Raw genomic sequence first — 27,522 nt, 5'->3', positions numbered from 1 at the left:
TGTATATACACTGAGGTATGTATCTCAGTGTATATACACTGAGGTATGTATCTCAGTGTATATACACTGAGGTATGTATCTCAGTGTGTATACACTGAGGTATGTATCTCAGTGTATATACACTGTGAGGTATGTATCTCAGTGTATATACACTGTGAGGTATGTATCTCAGTGTATATACACTGTGAGGTATGTACCTCAGTGTATATACACTGTGAGGTATGTATCTCAGTGTATATACACTGTGAGGTATGTATCTCAGTGTATATACACTGTGAGGTATGTACCTCAGTGTATATACACTGAGTCTCAGAGACTCCACGGGGCATTTGATGAACTGGAATGAGGCACAACTTGTTCTCACCGAACCAGACCTCAGACGCCGATGGTGCCTAGAAGCCTCACTAATCGCCGTCACCGACACTATAGAACGCAACACTGGAAACTACAAAATTTCAAAAACATTGGCACCACCAACCCAACAACACAGAAGTCACATGATTTCAACGTCCACCGGTCCTCGTCGTAGGCAGAGGTTGTTTTGATAAGGACCTGCCTCGCATGGGCCAGTAGGCCTTCTACAGTGATCCTCCATTCTTATGTTCTCATGTTCTTATGACATTCCTCAGGTCACGTGCGTCACACCTCACTCTCCGCCTATATATAGTATAATGTCTTTCTACCTCTGTATGTTAGAAGTGATCAAGGTCCCAGGACCGAAACGCTTTCTAATAAATATGTCATAGTGTTTGCTTACGTGTCTTTCTAAACCATAGTACACAGTGTACTTAAATACCTATTTTAGGTATTAAAGTCTTCATGACTGGTGGTGAACATATAGCATTAATACTCCAAGTGTAGTAGATACACTTGAAACCCACCACCCAGGTCCTGGAAACAATAGTCTACCCACCACCCAGGTCCTGGAAACAGTAGTCTCCCCACCACCCAGGTCCTGGAAACAATAGTCTCCCCACCACCCAGGTCCTGGAAACAGTCTCCCCACCACCCAGGTCCTGGAAACACTAGTCTCCCCACCATCCAGGTCCTGGAAACAATAGTCTCCCCACCACCCAGGTCCTGGAAACAGTAGTCTCCCCACCACCCAGGTCCTGGAAACAATAGTCTCCCCACCACCCAGGTCCTGGAAACACTAGTCTCCCCACCAACCAGGTCCTGGAAACAATAGTCTCCCCACCACCCAGGTCCTGGAAACAGTAGTCTCCCCACCACCCAGGTCCTGGAAACAGTAGTCTCCCCACCACCCAGGTCCTGGAAACAGTAGTCTCCCCACCACCCAGGTCCTGGAAACACTAGTCTCCCCACCACCCAGGTCCTGGAAACACTAGTCTCCCCACCACCCAGGTCCTGGAAACAAGTCTCCCCACCCCCCACCCAGGTCCTGGAAACACTAGTCTCCTCACCACCCAGGTCCTGGAAACAATAGTCTACCCACCACCCAGGTCCTGGAAACAATAGTCTACCCATCACCCAGGTCCTGGAAACAATAGTCTACCCATCACCCAGGTCCTGGAAACAATAGTCTACCCACCACCCAGGTCCTGGAAACAATAGTCTACCCATCACCCAGGTCCTGGAAACAATAGTCTACCCATCACCCAGGTCCTGGAAACAATAGTCTCCCCACCACCCAGGTCCTGGAAACAATAGTCTCCTCACCACCCAGGTCCTGGAAACAATAGTCTCCCCACCACCCAGGTCCTGGAAACAATAGTCTCCCCACCACCCAGGTCCTGGAAACAATAGTCTCCCCACCACCCAGGTCCTGGAAACAATAGTCTTCTCACCACCCAGGTCCTGGAAACAATAGTCTCCCCACCACCCAGGTCCTGGAAACAATAGTCTCCCCACCAACCAGCTCCAGGAAACAACAGTCTCCCCACCAACAGCTCCAGGAAACAATAGTCTCCCCACCACCCAGGTTCAGGGAACAATAGTCTCCCCGTCATCCAGGTCCAGGGAACAATAGTCTCCCCACCAACCAGCTCCAGGAAACAACATTCTCCCCACCAATCAGCTCCAGGAAACAACAGTCTTCCCACCAGTCAGCTCCAGGAAACAATAGTCTCCCCACCACCCAGGTTCAGGGAACAATAGTCTCCCCACCAACCAGCTCCAGGAAACAATAGTATCCCCACCAACCAGCTCCAGGAAACAATAGTCTCCCCACCACCCAGGTTCAGGGAACAATAGTCTCCCCTTCCCCCAGGTCTAAGAAAGAAGTCTCCCCTTCACCCATGAGTCCCTGTTTTCTATGACCTTCATTAAAGGGGAAGCTTCACTAAACTGCCTCAACTCACGTAATCGATGATTCTTGTGTTTATTATGTTAACATTTAATAAACAAGCGAGCGACTGATTGTTGAATATTGCATGCTGTTGTATTATTGTATGAGGTAATTTTTGATACAGATGGCCAAAATTTATTATATATTACAGAGAACTATCTGAATTACTGTATATTGTGGGTTATCAGTCTCTCTCTCTCTCTCTCTCTCTCTCTCTCTCTCTCTCTCTCTCTCTCTCTCTCTCTCTCTCTCTCTCTCTCTCTGCGGAAGACACTTGTTTCCCAGCACACCTGACTAACGCCAGTCACCCAGCACACCTGACTAACATCAGTCACCCAGCACACCTGACTAACATCAGTCACCCAGCACACCTGACTAACATCGGTCACCCAGCACACCTGACTACATCAGCCACCCAGAACACCTGACTACACCAGTCACCCAGCACACCTGACTACACCAGTCACCCAGCACACCTGACTACACCAGTCACCCAGCACACCTGACTACATCAGTCACCCAGCACACCTGACTACATCAGTCACCCAGCACACCTGACTACACTAGTCACCCAGCACACCTGACTACATCAGTCACCCAGCACACCTGACTACATCAGTCACCCAGCACACCTGACTACACTAGTCACCCAGAACACCTGACTACACCAGTCACCCAGCACACCTGACTACGCTAGTCACCCAGAACACCTGACTACACCAGTCACCCAGCACACCTGACTACGCTAGTCACCCAGAACACCTGACTACACCAGTCACCCAGCACACCTGACTACACTAGTCACCCAGAACACCTGACTACGCTAATCACCCAGAACACCTGACTACACCAGTCACCCAGCACACCTGACTACACTAGTCACCCAGAACACCTGACTATACCAGTCACCCAGCACACCTGACTACACTAGTCACCCAGAACACCTGACTACACCAGTCACCCAGAACACCTGACTACACCAGTCACCCAGAACACCTGACTACATCAGTCACCCAGCACACCTGACTACACTAGTCACCCAGAACACCTGACTACACCAGTTACCCAGAACACCTGACTACACCAGTCACCCAGAACACCTGACTACATCAGTCACCCAGCACACCTGACTACACTAGTCACCCAGAACACCTGACTACACTAGTCACCCAGAACACCTGACTACACCAGTCACCCAGCACACCTGAGGGAACTCTGATCGTTACCTTGACCTAGGATGTGAGCTTCCTGCCCTAAGGGTGTTGGGAAGGGTGAATGACACTCTCCCCTTCCTGTTTCCTTGTTCACTCTCACATATTCACACTCTCACTCTTCACTTTCTCATTCTCGCTAATTTCACATAATTTCCCCATCTCACCTGCCTAGCCTGGTCAGTAGAACCTGCCTAGCCTGGTCAGTGAAACCTGCCTAGCCTGGTCAGAACCTGCCTAGCCTGGTCAGTAAAACCTGCCTAGCCTGGTCAGTAAAACCTGCCTAGCCTGGTCAGTAAAACCTGCCTAGCCTGGTCAGTAAAACCTGCCTAGCCTGGTCAGTAGAACCTGCCTAGCCTGACCAGTAAAACCTGCCTAGCCTGGTCAGTAGAACCTGCCTAGCCTGGCCAGTAAAACCTGCCTAGCCTGGCCAGTAAAACCTGCCTAGCCTGGCCAGTAAAACCTGCCTAGCCTGGCCAGTAAAACCTGCCTAGCCTGGTCAGTAAAACCTGCCTAGCCTGGTCAGTAAAACCTGCCTAGCCTGGTCAGTAGAACCTGCCTAGCCTGTCCCAGTAGATCCTGTTTAGCAGGGCCGGATTAAGGCATGGGATTTAGGGACTGCACCCCAGGGGCCTCCACCAGCTGGAGGGCCTCCAGAGATTAAGCGCTCACAGTTACTTCTGTAAGTTTATATAATTATAGTATGCAAAACAACCACAGGGGTACTTGAATAATAGCTCTAGGCCTTTCATGTTGCAATCAACACATCATCAGGAGCTTGCAAAGTTGCAGAAACGGGTAGGAAACCTCAGCAGATTCGTTGCAACGAACGAATCTGCTGAGATTTTAAGTCAACATGGTGACTAAAAGATCATTTGACATCAGCAGTGACATCAGCCCTCAAAATAACATCAATCCTTATTGTGAAGCCATTCATCACCCTGACATCATTCATCACCCTGACATTCATCACCCTGACATTCATCACCATGACATCATTCATCACCCTGACATTCATCACCATGACATCATTCATCACCCTGACATTCATCACCATGACATCATTCATCACCCTGACATTAATCACCATGACATTCATCACCCTGACATTCATCACCCTGACATTCATCACCCTGACATTCATCACCCTGACATTCATCACCCTGACATCATTCATCACCCTGACATCATTCATCACCCTGACATTCATCACCCTGACATTCATCACCCTGACATTCATCACCCTGACATCATTCATCACCCTGACATTCATCACCCTGACATCATTCATCACCCTGACATCATTCATCACCCTGACATCCATCACCCTGACATTCATCACCCTGACATCATTCATCACCCTGACATCATCCATCACCCTGACATTCATCACCCTGACATTCATCACCCTGACATCCATCACCCTGACATTCATCACCCTGACATCCATCACCCTGACATTCATCACCCTGACATTCATCACCCTGACATTCATCACCCTGACATCCATCACCCTGACATTCATCACCCTGACATCATTCATCACCCTGACATCATCCATCACCCTGACATCATCCATCACCCTGACATTCATCACCCTGACATTCATCACCCTGACATCCATCACCCTGACATTCATCACCCTGACATCCATCACCCTGACATTCATCACCCTGACATTCATCACCCTGACATCCATCACCCTGACATTCATCACCCTGACATTCATCACCCTGACATCCATCACCCTGACATTCATCACCCTGACATCATTCATCACCCTGACATCATTCATCACCCTGACACCATCACCATGACATCATGCATCACCCTGACATCATTCATCACCCTGACATTCATCACCCTGACATCATTCATCACCCTGACATCATTCATCACCCTGACATTCATCACCCTGACATCATTCATCACCCTGACATCATTCATCACCCTGACATTCATCACCCTGACATCATTCATCACCCTGACATCATTCATCACCCTGACATTCATCACTCTGACATCACCATGACATCATCACCATGACATTCATCACCATGACATCATTCATCACCCTGACATCATTCATCACCCTCACATCACCATGACATTATTCATCACCCTCACATCACCATGACATTCATCACCCTGACATCATTCATCACCATGACATTCATCACCCTGACATCATTCATCACCCTGACATCATTCATCACCATGACATCATTTATCACCCTGACATTCATCACCCTGACATCATTCATCACCATGACATCATTTATCACCCTGACATTCATCACCCTGACATTCATCACCATGACATCATTTATCACCATGACATTCATCACCCTGATATCATTCATCACCCTGACATCATTCATCACCATGACATTCATCACCCTGACATTCATCACCCTGACATCATTCATCACCATGACATCATTTATCACCCTGACATTCATCACCCTGACATTCATCACAATGACATCATTTATCACCATGACATTCATCACCCTGACATCATTCATCACCCTGACATCATTCATCACCATGACATTCATCACCCTGACATTCATCACCCTGACATCATTCATCACCATGACATCATTCACCCTGACATTCATCACCCTGACATCATCACCATGACATCATTCATCACCATGACATTCATCACCATGACATCATTCATCACCCTGACATTCATCACCCTGACATCATTCATCACCATGACATTCATCACCCTGACATTCATCACCCTGACATCATTCATCACCCTGACATTCATCACCCTGACATCATTCATCACCCTGACATCATTCATCACCCTGACATTCATCACCCTGACATCATTCATCACCCTGACATCATTCATCACCCTGACATTCATCACTCTGACATCACCATGACATCATTCATCACCCTCACATCACCATGACATCATTCATCACCCTCACATCACCATGACATTCATCACCCTGACATTCATCACCATGACATCATTTATCACCCTGACATTCATCACCCTGACATCATTCATCACCATGACATCATTTATCACCCTGACATTCATCACCATGACATTATTCATCACCATGACATCATTCATCACCATGACATCATTCATCACCCTGACATTCATCACCATGACATCATTCATCACCCTGACATTCATCACCCTGACATCATTCATCACCATATCATTCATCACCATGACATCATTCATCACCATGACATCATTCATCACCATGACATCATTCATCACCCTGACATTCATCACCCTGACATTCATCACCCTGACATTCATCACCATGACATCATTCATCACCATGACATTCATCACCATGACATCATTCATCACCCTGACATCATTCATCACCATGACATCATTCATCACCCTGACATTCATCACCATGACATTCATCACCCTGACATCATTCATCACCATGACATCATTCATCACCCTGACATTCATCACCATGACATTCATCACCCTGACATCATTCATCACCCTGACATTCATCACCATGACATCATTCATCACCCTGACATTCATCACCATGACATCATTCATCACCATGACATCATTCATCACCCTGACATTCATCACCATGACATCATTCATCACCCTGACATTCATCACCCTGACATTCATCTCCATGACATCATTCATCACCCTGACATTCATCACCCTGACATTCATCACCCTGACATTCATCACCCTGACATTCATCACCCTGACATTCATCACCCTGACATTCATCACCATGACATCATTCATCACCCTGACATTCATCACCATGACATCATTCATCACCCTGACATTCATCACCATGACATCATTCATCACCCTGACATTCATCACCATGACATCATTCATCACCCTGACATTCATCACCATGACATCATTCATCACCCTGACATTCATCACCATGACATCATTCATCACCCTGACATTCATCACCATGACATCATTCATCACCCTGACATTCATCACCCTGACATTCATCACCATGACATCATTCATCACCCTGACATTCATCACCATGACATTCATCACCCTGACATTCATCACCATGACATCATTCATCACCCTGACATTCATCACCATGACATTCATCACCCTGACATTCATCACCATGACATCATTCATCACCCTGACATTCATCACCCTGACATTCATCACCATGACATCATTCATCACCCTGACATTCATCACCATGACATCATTCATCACCCTGACATCATTCATCACCCTGACATTCATCACCATGACATCATTCATCACCCTGACATTCATCACCATGACATCATTCATCACCCTGACATTCATCACCCTGACATTCATCACCCTGACATTCATCACCCTGACATTCATCACCATGACATCATTCATCACCCTGACATTCATCACCCTGACATTCATCACCCTGACATTCATCACCCTGACATTCATCACCCTGACATTCATCACCCTGACATTCATCACCATGACATCATTCATCACCCTGACATTCATCACCCTGACATTCATCACCATATCATTCATCACCCTGACATTCATCACCCTGACATTCATCACCCTGACATTCATCACCCTGACATTCATCACCCTGACATTCATCACCCTGACATTCATCACCCTGACATTCATCACCCTGACATCATTCATCACCCTGACATCATTCATCACCCTGACATTCATCACCCTGACATTCATCACCATGACATTCATCACCATGACATCATTCATCACCCTGACATTCATCACCCTGACATTCATCACCCTGAAATCATTCATCACCCTGACATTCATCACCATGACATCATTCATCATCCTGACATTCATCACCATGACATTCATCACCCTGACATTCATCACCCTGACATTCATCACCCTGACATTCATCACCCTGACATTCATCACCCTGACATCATTCATCACCCTGACATTCATCACCATGACATCATTCATCACCCTGACATTCATCACCCTGACATTCATCACCATGACATCATTCATCACCCTGACATTCATCACCCTGACATTCATCACCCTGACATTCATCACCATGACATCATTCATCACCCTGACATTCATCACCATGACATCATTCATCACCCTGACATTCATCACCATGACATTCATCACCCTGACATTCATCACCCTGACATTCATCACCCTGACATTCATCACCATGACATTCATCACCCTGACATTCATCACCCTGACATTCATCACCCTGACATTCATCACCCTGACATTCATCACCATGACATTCATCACCCTGACATTCATCACCCTGACATTCATCACCCTGACATTCATCACCCTGACATTCATCACCATGACATCATTCATCACCCTGACATTCATCACCCTGACATTCATCACCATGACATCATTCATCACCCTGACATTCATCACCATGACATTCATCACCCTGACATTCATCACCATGACATTCATCACCCTGACATTCATCACCCTGACATTCATCACCCTGACATTCATCACCCTGACATTCATCACCCTGACATCATTCATCACCCTGACATTCATCACCATGACATCATTCATCACCCTGACATTCATCACCATGACATTCATCACCCTGACATTCATCACCCTGACATTCATCACCCTGACATTCATCACCTTGACATTCATCACCCTGACATTCATCACCCTTACATTCATCACCCTGACATTCATCACCCTGACATTCATCACCCTGACATTCATCACCCTGACATCATTCATCACCCTGACATTCATCACCATGACATCATTCATCACCCTGACATTCATCACCCTGACATTCATCACCATGACATCATTCATCACCCTGACATTCATCACCCTGACATTCATCACCATGACATTCATCACCCTGACATTCATCACCATGACATCATTCATCACCCTGACATTCATCACCCTGACATTCATCACCCTGACATTCATCACCCTGACATTCATCACCCTGACATTCATCACCATGACATTCATCACCCTGACATTCATCACCCTGACATTCATCACCCTGACATTCATCACCCTGACATTCATCACCATGACATCATTCATCACCCTGACATTCATCACCCTGACATTCATCACCCTGACATTCATCACCATGACATCATTCATCACCCTGACATTCATCACCTTGACATTCATCACCCTGACATTCATCACCCTGACATTCATCACCATGACATCATTCATCACCCTGACATTCATCACCGTGACATCATTCATCACCCTGACATTCATCACCATGACATTCATCACCCTGACATTCATCACCCTGACATTCATCACCCTGACATTCATCACCCTGACATTCATCACCCTGACATCATTCATCACCCTGACATTCATCACCATGACATCATTCATCACCCTGACATTCATCACCCTGACATTCATCACCATGACATCATTCATCACCCTGACATTCATCACCCTGACATTCATCACCCTGACATTCATCACCATGACATCATTCATCACCCTGACATTCATCACCATGACATCATTCATCACCCTGACATTCATCACCATGACATTCATCACCCTGACATTCATCACCCTGACATTCATCACCATGACATTCATCACCCTGACATTCATCACCCTGACATTCATCACCCTGACATTCATCACCCTGACATTCATCACCATGACATCATTCATCACCCTGACATTCATCACCCTGACATTCATCACCATGACATCATTCATCACCCTGACATTCATCACCCTGACATTCATCACCCTGACATTCATCACCCTGACATTCATCACCATGACATCATTCATCACCCTGACATTCATCACCATGACATCATTCATCACCCTGACATTCATCACCATGACATTCATCACCCTGACATTCATCACCCTGACATTCATCACCCTGACATTCATCACCCTGACATTCATCACCCTGACATTCATCACCCTGACATCATTCATCACCCTGACATTCATCACCATGACATCATTCATCACCCTGACATTCATCACCCTGACATTCATCACCATGACATCATTCATCACCATGACATTCATCACCCTGACATTCATCACCCTGACATTCATCACCCTGACATCATTCATCACCCTGACATTCATCACCATGACATCATTCATCACCCTGACATTCATCACCATGACATCATTCATCACCATGACATTCATCACCCTGACATTCATCACCCTGACATTCATCACCATGACATTCATCACCCTGACATTCATCACCCTGACATTCATCACCCTGACATTCATCACCCTGACATTCATCACCCTGACATTCATCACCATGACATTCATCACCCTGACATTCATCACCCTGACATTCATCACCCTGACATTCATCACCCTGACATTCATCACCCTGACATTCATCACCATGACATTCATCACCCTGACATTCATCACCCTGACATTCATCACCCTGACATTCATCACCCTGACATTCATCACCATGACATCATTCATCACCCTGACATTCATCACCATGACATCATTCATCACCCTGACATTCATCACCATGACATTCATCACCCTGACATTCATCACCCTGACATTCATCACCATGACATCATTCATCACCCTGACATTCATCACCCTGACATTCATCACCCTGACATTCATCACCCTGACATTCATCACCCTGACATCATTCATCACCCTGACATTCATCACCATGACATCATTCATCACCCTGACATTCATCACCATGACATCATTCATCACCCTGACATTCATCACCCTGACATTCATCACCATGACATCATTCATCACCCTGACATTCATCACCATGACATCATTCATCACCCTGACATTCATCACCCTGACATTCATCACCCTGACATTCATCACCATGACATCATTCATCACCATGACATTCATCACCCTGACATTCATCACCCTGACATTCATCACCATGACATTCATCACCCTGACATTCATCACCCTGACATTCATCACCCTGACATTCATCACCCTGACATTCATCACCCTGACATTCATCACCCTGACATTCATCACCATGACATCATTCATCACCATGACATTCATCACCCTGACATTCATCACCCTGACATTCATCACCCTGACATTCATCACCCTGACATTCATCACCCTGACATTCATCACCATGACATTCATCACCATGACATTCATCACCATGACATTCATCACCCTGACATTCATCACCCTGACATTCATCACCCTGACATTCATCACCCTGACATTCATCACCCTGACATTCATCACCCTGACATTCATCACCCTGACATTCATCACCCTGACATTCATCACCCTGACATCATTCATCACCATGACATTCATCACCCTGACATTCATCACCATGACATTCATCACCCTGACATTCATCACCATGACATTCATCACCCTGACATTCATCACCCTGACATTCATCACCCTGACATTCATCACCCTGACATTCATCACCCTGACATTCATCACCCTGACATCATTCATCACCCTGACATTCATCACCATGACATTCATCACCCTGACATTCATCACCCTGACATTCATCACCATGACATTCATCACCCTGACATTCATCACCATGACATTCATCACCATGACATTCATCACCCTGACATTCATCACCATGACATTCATCACCCTGACATTCATCACCATGACATTCATCACCCTGACATTCATCACCATGACATTCATCACCTCATTCATCACCCTGACATTCATCACCATGACATTCATCACCCTGACATTCATCACCCTGACATTCATCACCATGACATTCATCACCCTGACATTCATCACCATGACATCATCACCATGACATTCATCACCATGACATTCATTCATCCCTGACATTCATCACCATGACATTCATCACCCTGACATTCATCACCATGACATTCATGACATCACCTGACATCATCACCATGACATTCATCACCATGACATTCATCACCATGACATTCATCACCCTGACATTCATCACCATGACATTCATCACCCTGACATTCATCACCCTGACATTCATCACCATCATGACATTCATCACCATGACATTCATCACCATGACATTCATCACCCTGACATTGACATCATCATCATTCATCATGACATCATTCATCACCCTGACATTCATGACATTCATCACCCTGACATTCATCACCCTGACATTCATCACCATGACATTCATCATTGACATTCATCACCATCACCCTGACATTCATTGACCTGACATTCATCACCCTGACATTCATCACCCTGACATTCATCACCCTGACATTCATCACCCTGACATTCATCACCCTGACATTCATCACCCTCATTCATCACCCTGACATTCATCACTGACATTCATCACCCTGACATTCATCACCATCATCACCCTGACATTCATCACCATGTCATTCATCACCATGACATTCATCACCCTGACATTCATCACCCTGACATTCATCACCCTGACATTCATCACCCTGACATTCATCACCATGACATTCATCACCCTGACATCACCATGACATTCACCCATGACATTCATCACCCTGACATTCATCACCATGACATTCATCACCATGACATTCCACCCTGACATCATTCATCACCCTGACATTCATCACCATGACATTCATCACCCTGACATTCATCACCCTGACATTCATCACCATGACATTCATCACCCTGACATCACCATCATCATCACCTGACATTCATCACCCTGACATTCATCACCCTTCATCACCCTGACATTCATCCATTCATCTGACAGTCATCACCCTGACATTCATCACCCTGACATTCATCACCCTGACATTCATCACCCTGACATTCATCACCCTGACATTCATCACCCTGACATTCATCACCCTGACATTCATCACCCTGACATTCATCACCCTGACATCATTCATCACCCTGACATTCATCACCATGACATTCATCACCCTGACATTCATCACCCTGACATTCATCACCCTGACATCATTCATCACCCTGACATTCATCACCATGACATTCATCACCCTGACATTCATCACCCTGACATTCATCACCCTGACATTCATCACCCTGACATCATTCATCACCATGACATTCATCACCCTGACATTCATCACCATGACATTCATCACCCTGACATTCATCACCATGACATTCATCACCCTGACATTCATCACCCTGACATTCATCACCCTGACATTCATCACCCTGACATTCATCACCCTGACATTCATCACCCTGACATCATTCATCACCATGACATTCATCACCCTGACATTCATCACCATGACATTCATCACCCTGACATTCATCACCATGACATTCATCACCCTGACATTCATCACCCTGACATTCATCACCCTGACATTCATCACCCTGACATTCATCACCCTGACATTCATCACCCTGACATCATTCATCACCATGACATTCATCACCCTGACATTCATCACCCTGACATCATTCATCACCATGACATTCATCACCCTGACATTCATCACCATGACATTCATCACCCTGACATTCATCACCATGACATTCATCACCCTGACATTCATCACCCTGACATTCATCACCCTGACATTCATCACCCTGACATTCATCACCCTGACATTCATCACCCTGACATCATTCATCACCATGACATTCATCACCATGACATTCTACTCTCAGTTCTTTCTCTAAATCAACAGCAACTTCATTGTGTCTGCAGATGTTATCAAGAATTAGCTTCACTCCCTACAACACCAGCTACTGTTTATCAGCTACTGTTTATCAGCTACTGTTTATCAGCTACTGTTTATCAGCTACTGTTTATCAGCTACTGTTTATCAGCTGTTTATCAGCTACTGTTTATCAGCTACTGTTTATCAGCTACTGTTTATCAGCTACTGTTTATCAGCTACTGTTTATCAGCTGTTTATCAGCTACTGTTTATCAGCTACTGTTTATAAGTTCCTGTTGTTTACAAAATCTTGGTAAAAGTATATACACCGAGGTGAGTATCTCAGTGTATATATGCTGAGATATTTATCTTTCAGCTGTGTATAATATATATGTCGTGCCGAATAGGTAAAACTGGTCAATTAACAAGAACTCATTTAAAATTAAGTTCTTTCTAAAATTTTCTCTTATACATTTAGAGATATATTTTTTCATTTATGTTAATGTAAAAATTAATAATTTTGTACCAAAAGAACCTTAGAAAACTTACCTAACCTTATCTTAACAAGAGCAACTTAATTTAACCTAATCCAACTAAATATATTTTAGATAAGTTTACAATAATTTAAACAAATACAATTAAATACATTTTTTCGTTAGGTTCAGAATAATTTTTGAAAAATTATTGCATACGCAATTTTAGCTTACCTTATTCGGCAAGAAGAGCGTTGCTATTTAAGCCAAAATCGCAAGTTTTACCTATCAGGCACGACATTATATATATATATATACATATATATATATATATATATATATATATATATATATATATATATATATATATATATATATATATATATATATATATACATACACATACATGTATATATATATATATAAATCTATATATATATATATATATATATATACATGTATATATATATATATATATATATATATACATACATGTATATATATATATATACATGTATATATATATATATATATATATATATATACATGTATATATATATATATATATATATATATATATATATATATATATATATACACACATTGCAAAAGGTGTCTGTGTATATACACACTCAGACTATTATACTAGTATACACATAAATCCCCATTCAAGGAACCATTATCCCATTTAATTCAGGTACACAGGTGAACTGCAACCTTAACACCCATCCCGTAACAGCTGCAACCAGCCCGGTTGGTCCGGGTCCGGGACCAGTCCACAGCCTCCCCTCGCTTCCACCCGTGGGCTGGTCTAGGAGCTGGCAGCGGGAGGGAAGATGCTTCCCTGGGACTCACCTGGTGGTCTGGGCAGGTGGGATGGCGCGCCATCTGTGAGGTGAAGGGCTTGCGGGATGCCAACACGTCTCCTCTAGTGCCCATCCTCCGCTCCAACGCCCTGGAAGACACACACTTCAATGACCTTAAGTTTACCCTCAAATAAAAAACTAACACAATATTAATAAGGTCAAGTTTACCTTCAAGAACTTTATCACAACTCCCCATTTTTCTCCCACAAAGAAAGTTCCTCTGGCAATTCCCCCACCCATTTTTTTCACTCTTTAAATTCCCACTTACTTCCCGTGAACCCCATTTCTCTACCATGTACCCCATTTCCCCTCGCCATGAACCCTATTTCCCTTCCCATAGACCCCATTTCCCTCCCATGAAACCCATTTACCTCCCCAAGAATCCCATTTCCCTCCCATGAACCATGTTTCCCTCTCATTAACCCCATTTCCTGACACGCCCCTGTTTCCCCGCCTTCCACAACCCATTATTCCCTCCCATGAGTTACAACCTCGTCTCCCTCATACATCCCTCATCACTCTGGGACTATATATGTTAATATAAACGGGTTAAATTATTATTAATAGTATTACCATTACGGGTCAGTTTACTCTCGTTTTCTTTTTTGAGAGAGAAAATAGTGTGATAAGTCGTGTTCAAGGGGTAGACTCGACTATTATTTTTATTATTGGTGTAGATTCAACTATTATTTTATTATTGGTGTAGACGCAGCCATTATTTTTATTATTAAGGGGTATATACCTTTGATAGCTTTGAAGAGCTTCGAGAGCTTCTCTACTCTGTGAGCCCGGCCATGGGTCAGGCTCGTCTGGTGTTTGCCTGGTCAACCAGGCTGTTGCTGCTGGAGGCCCGCTGCCCCCACATATCCATCACAGCCTGGTTGATCTGGCATCTGGTGAAGATACTTGCTCATTTTCCTCTTGAAGGCTTCTACATTTGTTCCAGCCGTGTTTCTGATATCTTCTGGTAAGATGTTGAATAGTCTGGGACCCTGGATGTTGATACAGTGTTCCCCTGTTGTCCCCACCGCACCCCTGCTTCTCAATGGGCTTATTTAACACTTCCTCCCATATCTCTCACTCCAGCATGTTATGGCAGTGTGCAGATTTGGGACTAGACCCTCGAGTAATTTCCATGTATATGTTATCATGCATCTCTCTCTCTGCTCCAGTGAGTACATGTTCAAGACTTGCAGGCGTTCCCAGTAGTTTAGGTGCTTTACAGGCTCAATGTCAGCAGTAAACGATCTCTGTGTTTGTTCCAGCTCCGATATTTCTCCTGCTTTGGACGGGGTCCTCAGCACTGAGCAATATTCTAAGTGAGGGAGCACTAGTAATTTGAAGAGTGTCACCATCGGCATTGTTTCCCTTGTTTTGAAAGTTCTCAATACCCACCCAGTCATCTTCCTTGCTGTCGTGATCTTTGTCTTGTTATGGTCTTTAAAAGAAAGGTCCGCTGACATAATTATTCCCAGGTCTTTTACGTGTTACTTACGTTCTATTTGGTGACCCTCTTGAGTTTTGTATATAGTGTTCCTTTTAAGTTCTTCGTTCTTTCCATACCTAAGCAGCTGGAACTTAGTCACCACTGAACGTCATGTTGTTCTCCACTGCCCACTGGAAAACCCTGTTATTTTATTAAGGGACAGACACCACCATTATAATTAAGGGTAAACTCGCCTATTATTATTATTAAGGGTAAACTTGCAACCTATTATTATTATTATATTCAGTAGGAAGCGTAAGCTTTTTTTTAGGTATTGTTATACATAAATATACAAATACTACTTATTATTATTAAGGGTAAACTGCCTATTATTATTATTATTATTAAGGGCAACCTATTATTATTATATTCAGTAGGAAGCGTAAGCTTTTTTTTAGGTATTGTTATACATAAATATACAAATTTTAGTGATTTCAATTATACATAGCAACAAGTGTAAATTACCTCGGATAAGATATAATTTGTTACAATGATAACCTCTAACTTTTAAATGGGAGTAGGGGTAAGCCAGCGGAAGGCCTCGGTCAGATGACCAAAAGCTCCAGCTACGGGTATGTTGTTATGGCGTCAGGAAACACTTGTCCTGTTTCCTGATAAACATTATACCTACCCACCTAGGATAATAATATCTTACTATCTAACTGTTTAAGATTAAGACACATGTGGATTAAGTGGGTATCTTTATCTGTTGTTCCATCTGAACTGAAGCACTGCAGCAGGCCTACTGGCCCATGCTCGACAGGTTCAACTCACACCCATGTGTACTTCAGCGGCATCATGGCACCTTCGCTGAAGGATTTCATTTGTATACAATTGAATTTACTCTTTAGTAATCTGTTGGTTGAACAACTGTGTATCCACCAGTTTTCTGGGCTTGAGTGTCGGCGTCTGGCCTCCTCTTACGGAGCCCTACCTACCTGGAGGGTATTCTGGGGGTCAACGTCCCCGCGGCCCGGTCCATGACCAGGCCTCCCGGTGGATCAGTGCCTAATCAACCAGGCTGCTACTGCTGGCCGCATGCAGTCCAACATACGAACCACAGCCCAGCTGATCCGGCACTAAGTATCTGTCCAGCTGGTGGGAGGCTGTTGAACAGTCTTGGGTCCCGGACACTCATTGTGTTTTCTCTTAGTGTACTAATGGCGCCCCTAACTTCTTTGGCATTCGTAGGGAGTGATTTCTGTGCGCAGATCTGGGCCCAGTCCCTCTAGGACTGTGGGGGAAGCAAGTCTTCAAGTATGCATCACAACGCACGACCCATACATAGCTTTATGAATATGTATGACAGGCTTCACGAAACCACGAGTGTGAAGCCAGTAGCGGCTAGTCTGAGTAAAGGCCAGGAACTGTGACTCGACCCTTGCAACCACAAATAGGCGAGCGTTGCGCGCACGCACGCACGCACACACACCCACACATGAACTGTGACTCGACCCCTGCAACTATATGCAGGCGAATACACACACACACACACACACACACACAGAGACCCGACCCCTGTAACTATATACAGGTGAGTACACACACACACACACACAGTTATCTGTGACCCCTAAAACTAACAAGCAGCAGCAGCAACACTAACAGTAACAGGTAAAAAGACAGGCCAGTCTACAAGGCACTCAATGTTAAGGTAGAAATTGCAACAATCAATCACGAGCGGAAACTCGGCTATGTTGCACCGGAAAATTTTAATTGGAAAAAAAAAAAAGAATCAAAACTGAATTCCATGAGTGGAAATGATGGGGTGGATAGAATGACAGGATAGATAGATAGATAGATAGATAGATAGATAGATAGATAGATAGAGAGTGAGAGAGAGAGGGAGAGAGAGGGAGAGAGAGGGAGAGAGAGGGAGAGGGGGGAGGGGAGGTAGGTCAGGAAGGGTGACTAATTTAGAGCCAGCGCCACCTTAAAGGGAGACCTGAAACGACAAGATCAAATTTAACAGTACCTCTCCTGTTGACTGTTAACAGTACCCTCCTGTTTAAGAGTACCTCCCCTGTTAACAGTACCCCTTCTGTCAACAGTACACCTGTTGTCTGTTAACAGTACTCCTGTTGTCTATTAGCTGTACATATGTTGTCAAGAGTACCCATCCCGTTGTCAATAGTGCCCCTCCTGTTTTAAAAAGTACTCACGTTGTCAACAGCATACCCTCTCGTTCTCTTAATAGTTAACAGTACCCTCTCCCGTTGTCTATATTAATAGTAACACAATACCGCCTTAAGTTCTCTGTTGTCAAATCAACAGTGCCACCATATACTGTCACTGTTGACACAACAGTGCCACCATATACTGTCACTGTTGACACAACAGTGCCACCATATACTGTCACTGTTGACACAACAGTGCCACCATATACTGTCACTGTTGACACAACAGTGCCACCATATACTGTCACTGTTGACACAACAGTGCCACCATATACTGTCACTGTTGACACAACAGTGCCACCATATACTGTCACTGTTGACACAACAGTGCCACCATATACTGTCACTGTTGACACAACAGTGCCACCATATACTGTCACTGTTGACACAACAGTGCCACCATATACTGTCACTGTTGACACAATCAACAGTGCCACCATATACTGTCACTGTTGACACAATCAACAGTGCCACCATATACTGTCACTGTTGACACAACAGTGCCACCATATACTGTCACTGTTGACACAACAGTGCCACCATATACTGTCACTGTTGACACAACAGTGCCACCATATACTGTCACTGTTGACACAACAGTGCCACCATATACTGTCACTGTTGACACAACAGTGCCACCATATACTGTCACTGGTGACACAATCAACAGTGCCACCATATACTGTCACTGTTGACACAATCAACAGTGCCACCATATACTGTCACTGTTGACACAATCAACAGTGCCACCATATACTGTCACTGTTGACACAATCAACAGTGCCACCATATACTGTCACTGTTGACACAATCAACAGTGCCACCATATACTGTCACTGTTGACACAATCAACAGTGCCACCATATACTGTCACTGTTGACACAACAGTGCCACCATATACTGTCATTGTTGACACACTCAACAGTGCCACCAAATACCGTCAATGTTGACATAACAGTGCCACCATATACTGTCATTGTTGACACAACAGTGCCAACATATATTGTCACTGCTGACGCAATCAACATTGCCACCATATACTTTCACTGCTGACACAATCAACAGTGCCACCATATACTGTCATTGTTGACACAACAGTGCCACCATATACTGTCACTGTTGACAGTGCCACCATATACTGTCACTTGATACAACAGTGCTACCATATACTGTCATTGTTGACACAATCAACAGTGCCACCATATACTGTTACTGTTGACACAATCAACAGTGCCACCATATACTGTCACTGTTGACACAACAGTGCCACCACATGTCACTGCTGACACAACAGTGCTACCATATACTGTCAATGTTGACAATCAACAGTGCCACCATATACTGTCACTGCTGACACAACAGTGCCACTATATACTGCCACTGTTGACAAGAGTGCCACCTGGCACTGTCCTAAATTTTTACTTAGGAATTTGTCTAGTCCCCCCTTTGAAGACAGCTAGGGGTCTGTTGGTAATCCTTCTCTTATGCATGAAGGGAGGGTGTTGAAGAGTCGTGGTCCTTGTACACTTTCAGTGAACAAGGTCGTCAATGGAATTAAGTCACTCTTGACATTTTTGGGGTTATCCTGGGTAATTTACTGGTACTGTACTATGCAATACAATAACAGACTGTCTTAAGTGTGCAGAACAAGCCAGATGGAGTTGGATATTTCTAGATCTTTCGCACCCTCGCACGTCGTCAGGAGCTATGCCATGTTGCAAGACAGCAACAAATAGGAGGCCCATGTCACTGTGCCATGGGCTGTCACTGATACCTTCTGCCTTGCCTAAGAGAATTTTCCCTCCTATCTGTTGCTGTCTTGCAACACTGCATAGCTCCTGACGACGCACGTGGTTGCGAAAGATCTAGAGCTGAAGATATCCATCCCCATGTGGCTTGTTCTGCATATGTTACTATGTATGATAATTTGTGTAATTATGTGTACCTGTACCTAAATATGTTACTATGTATGATAATTTGTGTAATTATGTGTACCTGTACCTAAATACGTTACTATGTATGATAATTTGTGTAATTATGTGTACCTGTACCTAAATATGTTACTATGTATGATAATTTGTGTAATTATGTGTACCTGTACCTAAATAAACTTTCTCAACAGTCTCATGAAGATATTTACAACCGTCTAGCTTAGGCCAGTAGGCGACTTGGACCTGACTAGCTTAGGCCAGTAGGTGACCTGGACCTGACTAGCTTAGGCCAGTAGGTGACTTGGACCTGACTAGCTTAGGCCAGTAGGTGACCTGGACCTGACTAGCTTAGGCCAGTAGGTGACCTGGACCTGCCTAGCTTAGGCCAGTAGGCGACTTGGACCTGACTAGCTTAGGCCAGTAGGTGACCTGGACCTGACTAGCTTAGGCCAGTAGGTGACTTGGACCTGACTAGCTTAGGCCAGTAGGTGACCTGGACCTGACTAGCTTAGGCCAGTAGGTGACCTGGACCTGACTAGCTTAGGCCAGTAGGTGACCTGGACCTGACTAGCTTAGGCCAGTAGGTGACCTGGACCTGACTAGCTTAGGCCAGTAGGTGACCTGGCCCTGACTAGCTTAGGCCAGTAGGTGACTTGGACCTGGCTAGCTTAGGCCAGTAGGTGACCTGGACCTGACTAGCTTAGGCCAGTAGGTGACCTGGACCTGACTAGCTTAGGCCAGTAGGTGACCTGGACCTGACTAGCTTAGGCCAGTAGGTGACTTGGACCTGACTAGCTTAGGCCAGTAGGTGACTTGGACCTGACTAGCTTAGGCCAGTAGGTGACTTGGACCTGACTAGCTTAGGCCAGTTAGGTGACCTGGACCTGACTAGCTTAGGCCAGTAGGTGACCTGGACCTGACTAGCTTAGGCAAGTAGGTGACCTGGACCTGACTAGCTTAGGCCAGTAGGTGACTTGGACCTGACTAGCTTAGGCCAGTAGGTGACCTGAACCTGACTAGCTTAGGCCAGTAGGTGACCTGGACCTGACTAGCTTAGGCCAGTAGGTGACTTGGACCTGACTAGCTTAGGCCAGTAGATGACTTAGACCTGACTAGCTTAGGCCAGTAGATGACTTGGACCCGACTAGCTTGGACTTGCCTAGCACGGGCCAGTAGGCCTGCTGCAGTGCTCCTCCATTCTTATGTAAGACTGGGTTGTCGTGTGTAGTGGTTTCAGTGCGCAGGTTTGGGATCAATTCCTCCAGGATCTTCCAGGTGTAGATAATGAAGAGAAGGTGAAGGGAACCGTGAAGGGGGATGGGGAGAGGTGAGAGGGAGGTGGAGGATAGGGAAGGGGAAAGACATAAGTCTTGTGTTACAATAAACTGGTTTGGTGTCGTGGTCGAGGGAGGTCCCTGGACCATGATGGTCACGGAAGCTGACAGCAACGCCAGGCAGAGAGAAAGGGAGGAAAAGCAAGAATGGGAGGAAAGGAGGAAGTAGGGAAGAGAGAGAGAGAGAGAGAGAGAGAGAGAGAGAGAGAGAGAGAGAGAGAGAGAGAGAGAGAGAGAGAGAGACAAAAAAAAGTTTGAAAGAGAATGGCGGTAAATACGTAGCAGTCTGTGTTCCATTACCCTGATTGGTCTTGAAACACCATACAAGAGTGTGTGTGTGTTGCAGGGAGCTGATGGACTGGCACTGTTGGAGGGACCTGATGGATTGGCACTGTTGGAGGGAGCTGATGGATTGGCACTGTTGGAGGGAGCTGATGGATTGGCACTGTTAGAGAGAGCTGATGGATTGGCACTGTTGGAGGGACCTGATGGATTAGCACTGTTGAAGGGACATGATGGATTGGCACTGTTGGAGGGACCTGATAGACTGGCCCTGGAGGGAGCTGATGGATTGACACTGTTGGAGAGAGCTGATGGATTGACACTGTTGGAGGGAGCTGATGGACTGACACTTGGAGGGAGCTAATGGATTGACACTGTTGGAGGGAGCTGATGGACTGAGTGTTGGAGGGAGCTGACGGACTGACACTGTTGGAAGGTGGTGATGGGTTGACACTGTTGGAGGGAGCTGATGGACTGACACTCTTGGAGGGAGCTGATGGACTGACACTGTTGGAGGGAGCTGACGGACTGACACTGTTGGAGAGAGCTGATGGACTGACACTGTCGGAGGGAGCTGATGATTTGACACTCTTGGAGGGAGCTGATGGACTGACACTCTTGGAGGGAGCTGATGGACTGACACTCTTGGAGGGAGCTGATGGACTGACACTGTTGGAGGGAGCTGATGGACTGACACTGTTGGAGGGAGCTGATGGATTGACACTGTTGGAGGGAGCTGATGGATTGACACTGTTGGAAGGAGCTGATGGATTGACACTGTTGGAGGGAGCTGATGGATTGACACTGTTGGAGGGAGCTGATGGACTACCTTGGAGGGAGGTTATTCCGGGGATCAGGAGCGACCCCCGCGGACACCCGGTCCATGACCAGGCCTCCCGATTCCGGGGATCAGGGCCTGATCAACTGATCAACCAGGCTGTTACTGCTGGCCGCATGCAGTCCAACGTACGAGCCACAGCCCGGCTGATCCGGCACTGACTTTAGGTATCTGTCCAGCTCTCTCTTGAAGGCAGCCAGGGGTTTATTGGCAATTCCCCTAATGCTTGATGGGAGGCTGTTAAACAGTTTTGGCCCCCGGACACTTATGGTGTTTTCCCTTAGTGTACCAATGGCGCCCCTACTTTTTATTGGGGGCATTTTGCATCGCCTGCCCAGTCTTTTACTTTCGTAGGGAGTGATTTCTGTGTGCAGATTTGGGACCATTCCTTCCAAGATTTTCCAAGTGTAGATTATGATATATCTCTCCCTCCTGCGTTCCAACGAGTACAAGTCAAGTGCTTCCAAGCGTTCCCAGTAGTTAAGGTGCTTGACAGAACTTATACGTGCAGTAAAGGATCTCTGTACACTCTCTAGATCTGCGATTTCACCTGCTTTGAATGGAGATGTTAATGTACAGCAGTATTCCAGCCTAGAGAGAACAAGTGATTTGAAAAGGATCATCATGGGCTTGGCATCTCTCGTTCTGAAAGTTCTCATTATCCATCCTATCATTTTCTTTGCACGTGCGATCGTGGCACTGTTGTGATCCTTGAAAGTGAGATCCTCAGACATTACTACTCCCAGGTCCCTTACATTAGTTTTCCGCTCTATTGTATGGCCGGAGTCAGTAGTATACTCTGTTCTAGTTATTATCTCCTCCAGTTTTCCATAACGGAGTAGTTGGAATTTGTCCTCATTGAACATCATATTGTTTACCGTTGCCCATTGGAAAACTTTGTTTATATCTTCTTGGAGATTAACCGCGTCCTCAGCAGATGACAGCCTCATGCAGATCCTAGTATCATCCGCAAAGGATGATACGGTGCTGTGGTGTATATCTCTGTTTATGTCTGATATGAGGATAAGGAATAAGATGGGGGCGAGTACTGTGCCTTGTGGAACAGAGCTCTTCACTATGGCAGCCTCCGATTTAACTCTGTTGACCACTACTCTTTGTGTTCGATTTGTTAGGAAGTTGAAGATCCATCTCCCCACTTTCCCAGTTATTCCTTTAGCACGTATTTTATGGGCTATTACGCCATGATCGCATTTGTCAAATGCTTTTGCAAAGTCTGTGTATATTACATCTGCATTCTGATTTTCTTCCAGTGCATCCAAGGCCATGTCATAGTGATCCAGTAGTTGTGAGAGGCAGGAGCGACCTGCCCTGAACCCATGTTGCCCTGGATTGTGCAGATTTTGGGAATCCAGGTGATTTGCAATCCTGCTTCTTAGCACTCTTTCAAAGATTTTTATGATGTGGGACGTCAGAGCTATTGGTCTATAGTTCTTAGCTAATGCTTTGCTGCCACCTTTATGGAGTGGGGCTATATCCGTTGTTTTAAGTGACTGTGGAATTTCACCCATGTCCAAGCTCCTCCTCCATAGTGTACTTAGGGCACGCGAGAGGGGTTTCTTGCAGTTCTTAATGAAAACAGAGTTCCACGAGTCTGGGCCCGGGGCTGAGTGCATAGGCATGTTGTCAATGGCTTTTTCGAAATCTATCGGAGTTAGGGTAATGTCGGAAATCTGGCATACATTTATGGAGTTTTGAGGCTCATTCATGAAGAAATCATTTGGGTCGTCGATCCTCAGACCGATTAGTGGTTCACTAAACACAGAGTCGTACTGGGATTTCAATATTTCACTCATTTCCTTGTTGTCATCTGTGTAAGTCCCATCCTGTCTGAGTAAGGGCCCGATACTAGATGTGGTATTTGCCTTGTTTTTGGCATATGAAAAGAAATATTTTGAATTTCTTTCAATTTCACTAATAGCTTTAAGCTCCTCCTGCCTCTCCTGGTTCCTGTAAGAGTCATTTAGCTTAAGTTCGATAGTTTCCACTTCCCTGGTCAGTGCCTCCTTTCGTGTATCAGATGTTCTAGCACTCCTGAGGAGCTCAGTGACTCTTCGTCGTCTTCTGTAGAGGGAGCGTCTTTTTCTCTCCAGTTTACTCCTGCTCTTCTTCTTTCTTAGGGGAATATGCCTAGAACATGCTTCGGCTACCAGGAAGTTGATCCTTTCAAGGCACTGGTTTGGATCCATGTCATTTAAGACATCTTCCCAACATGTTTCGTTTAGGACATGGTTTACCTGGTCCCAGTTGATGTTCTTGTTGTTGAAGTTGTATTTTGTGAAGACACCTTCACAGGTACATGCATTCTGCTGATCAGGACCCCTATGCATGTACGTCTGGACTTCGATTAGGTTGTGATCGGAATTAGTTGTTTTTGATATTCTTATGTCTCTTATCAGGTCCTCATTATTTGTGAAGATAAGGTCAAGTGTGTTTTCTAGTCTTGTTGGCTCCACTATCTGCTGGCTTAAGGTGTGTTTTTCGCAGAGACTTAGTAGCTCATGTGTGTGTGACCTTTCATCTGCGCTACCTCCGGGGATTGTTTCAGCTATAACATTATTTGCTACATTCTTCCATTTTGTATGCCTTAGGTTGAAATCACCAAGCAGTAAGATGTTTGGGGATGGAGCTGGAAGGTTTTCCAAACAGTAATCAATTTTCAGTAGCTGTTCCTTGAACTGTTGTGAGGTTGCATCTGGTGGCTTGTATACAACCACAATGACTAGGTTTTGGTTCTCGATCTTTATTGATAGAACTTCAACTACCTCATTTGTGGTGTTCAGCAACTCCGTGCAGATAAGGGACTCTTTGACATACAGGCCAACCCCCCCTTGTTGCCTGTTTTTTCTGTCGCATCTAAAAAGGTTGTAACCACTTATCCATATTTCACTGTCAAAGTGATCTTTTGTGTGAGTCTCTGTGAAGGCTGCAAACATTGCATTAGACTCCTCTAGAAGTCCACTGATAAAAGGTATTTTGTTGTTGGTGGATGGCTTAAGGCCCTGTATATTAGCAAATATGAACGAGGTTGTATTCTGTGTTTGTTGGGGGGATTTTGTTATTGGCATCAGTAGTTGTAATTCTGGAGGGCCATGGGTGGCCACTGGCTGCACCTCCAGTCCAACAAGGCTCCAAGGTGGTGGACTATTTTTATTTCCTTCCATTTTCTTTTTTCGTTTCCTGCCACTAAAAAATCACCTGGAGTTGGGTTGTCGTAGCTACTATTGTTTGTCTTGTGGGGTCTGTGCCTCCTGGTCCCTTTTAGATGGTATGCAGGGCATTCGATGTTGTAACACTGCTTCTGGAGGACCGAGGAGTGGCACATTTTTGGGTGAAAGAAAGTACAGGAAGAAGAACGACACACTCCTTTAGACAGGAGGTCGCTACATTTTTTGGGATGGTCAAAGTTGCATGTCCCATTTTTTTCCCCTGTTATTCCATGCTTACAGATGCCCCAAGCATAATATTTGCACAAATTCACCTTTGGTTGAGAATTGTTGGGAGGTGTGTTGTCAATTTCTGCAGGTTCTGGGACTGCACTATAATCCTCAGTATCCAAGCCAGGGCCACCCCGTCCTGGATTCCATCTACTTTCCCCAGTAGAGGAAGGAGGAGGAGACTCCTCTCCAACATCTGTACTGTGGGCCACGGTCTTGTGCAATGATGGTTGTATATTTACGGTTTTAGATGGTTGTATATTTACTGTTTTTGTGGTGGTTTTGGTAGTGTCCCTAGGAGAGTCTGGGCTGGCAGTAAGGCTGGGGCTGGGGCTGGCAGTAAGGCTGGGGGCTGGGGCTGGGTCTGGGGGCTGGGGCTGGGTCTGGGTCAGCGGCTGGGCCTGGGCCAGCACCAGCACTGTGGGTATTAGTGCTATGGCTGGGGGAGCCTGGGCCAGCACCAGCACTGT

General features: G+C 45.2%; 1 protein-coding gene across 4 annotated transcripts in view; it reads right to left on the bottom strand.

Annotated features, from left to right (window-relative positions):
• The window catches only part of Spn (protein phosphatase 1 regulatory subunit spinophilin), a 571,930-nt gene that overhangs the window by 381,065 nt on the left and 163,343 nt on the right, over positions 1–27,522 (bottom strand). For all 4 annotated transcript variants that reach the window (XM_070098757.1, XM_070098780.1, XM_070098775.1 and 1 more), the window contains one exon: positions 15,539–15,638. In XM_070098757.1, the coding sequence (XP_069954858.1) occupies positions 15,539–15,622 (84 nt within the window). In that variant the 5' untranslated portion in view covers positions 15,623–15,638. The remainder of the gene's footprint in view (positions 1–15,538; positions 15,639–27,522) is intronic.

This window comes from Cherax quadricarinatus, chromosome 5 (genome assembly GCF_038502225.1).
Source record: "Cherax quadricarinatus isolate ZL_2023a chromosome 5, ASM3850222v1, whole genome shotgun sequence".
In the NCBI taxonomy this organism is placed as follows: domain Eukaryota; kingdom Metazoa; phylum Arthropoda; class Malacostraca; order Decapoda; family Parastacidae; genus Cherax; species Cherax quadricarinatus.
Note: the sequence above shows the minus strand (reverse complement) of the source record. Positions and strands in the feature narration are given on the sequence as shown.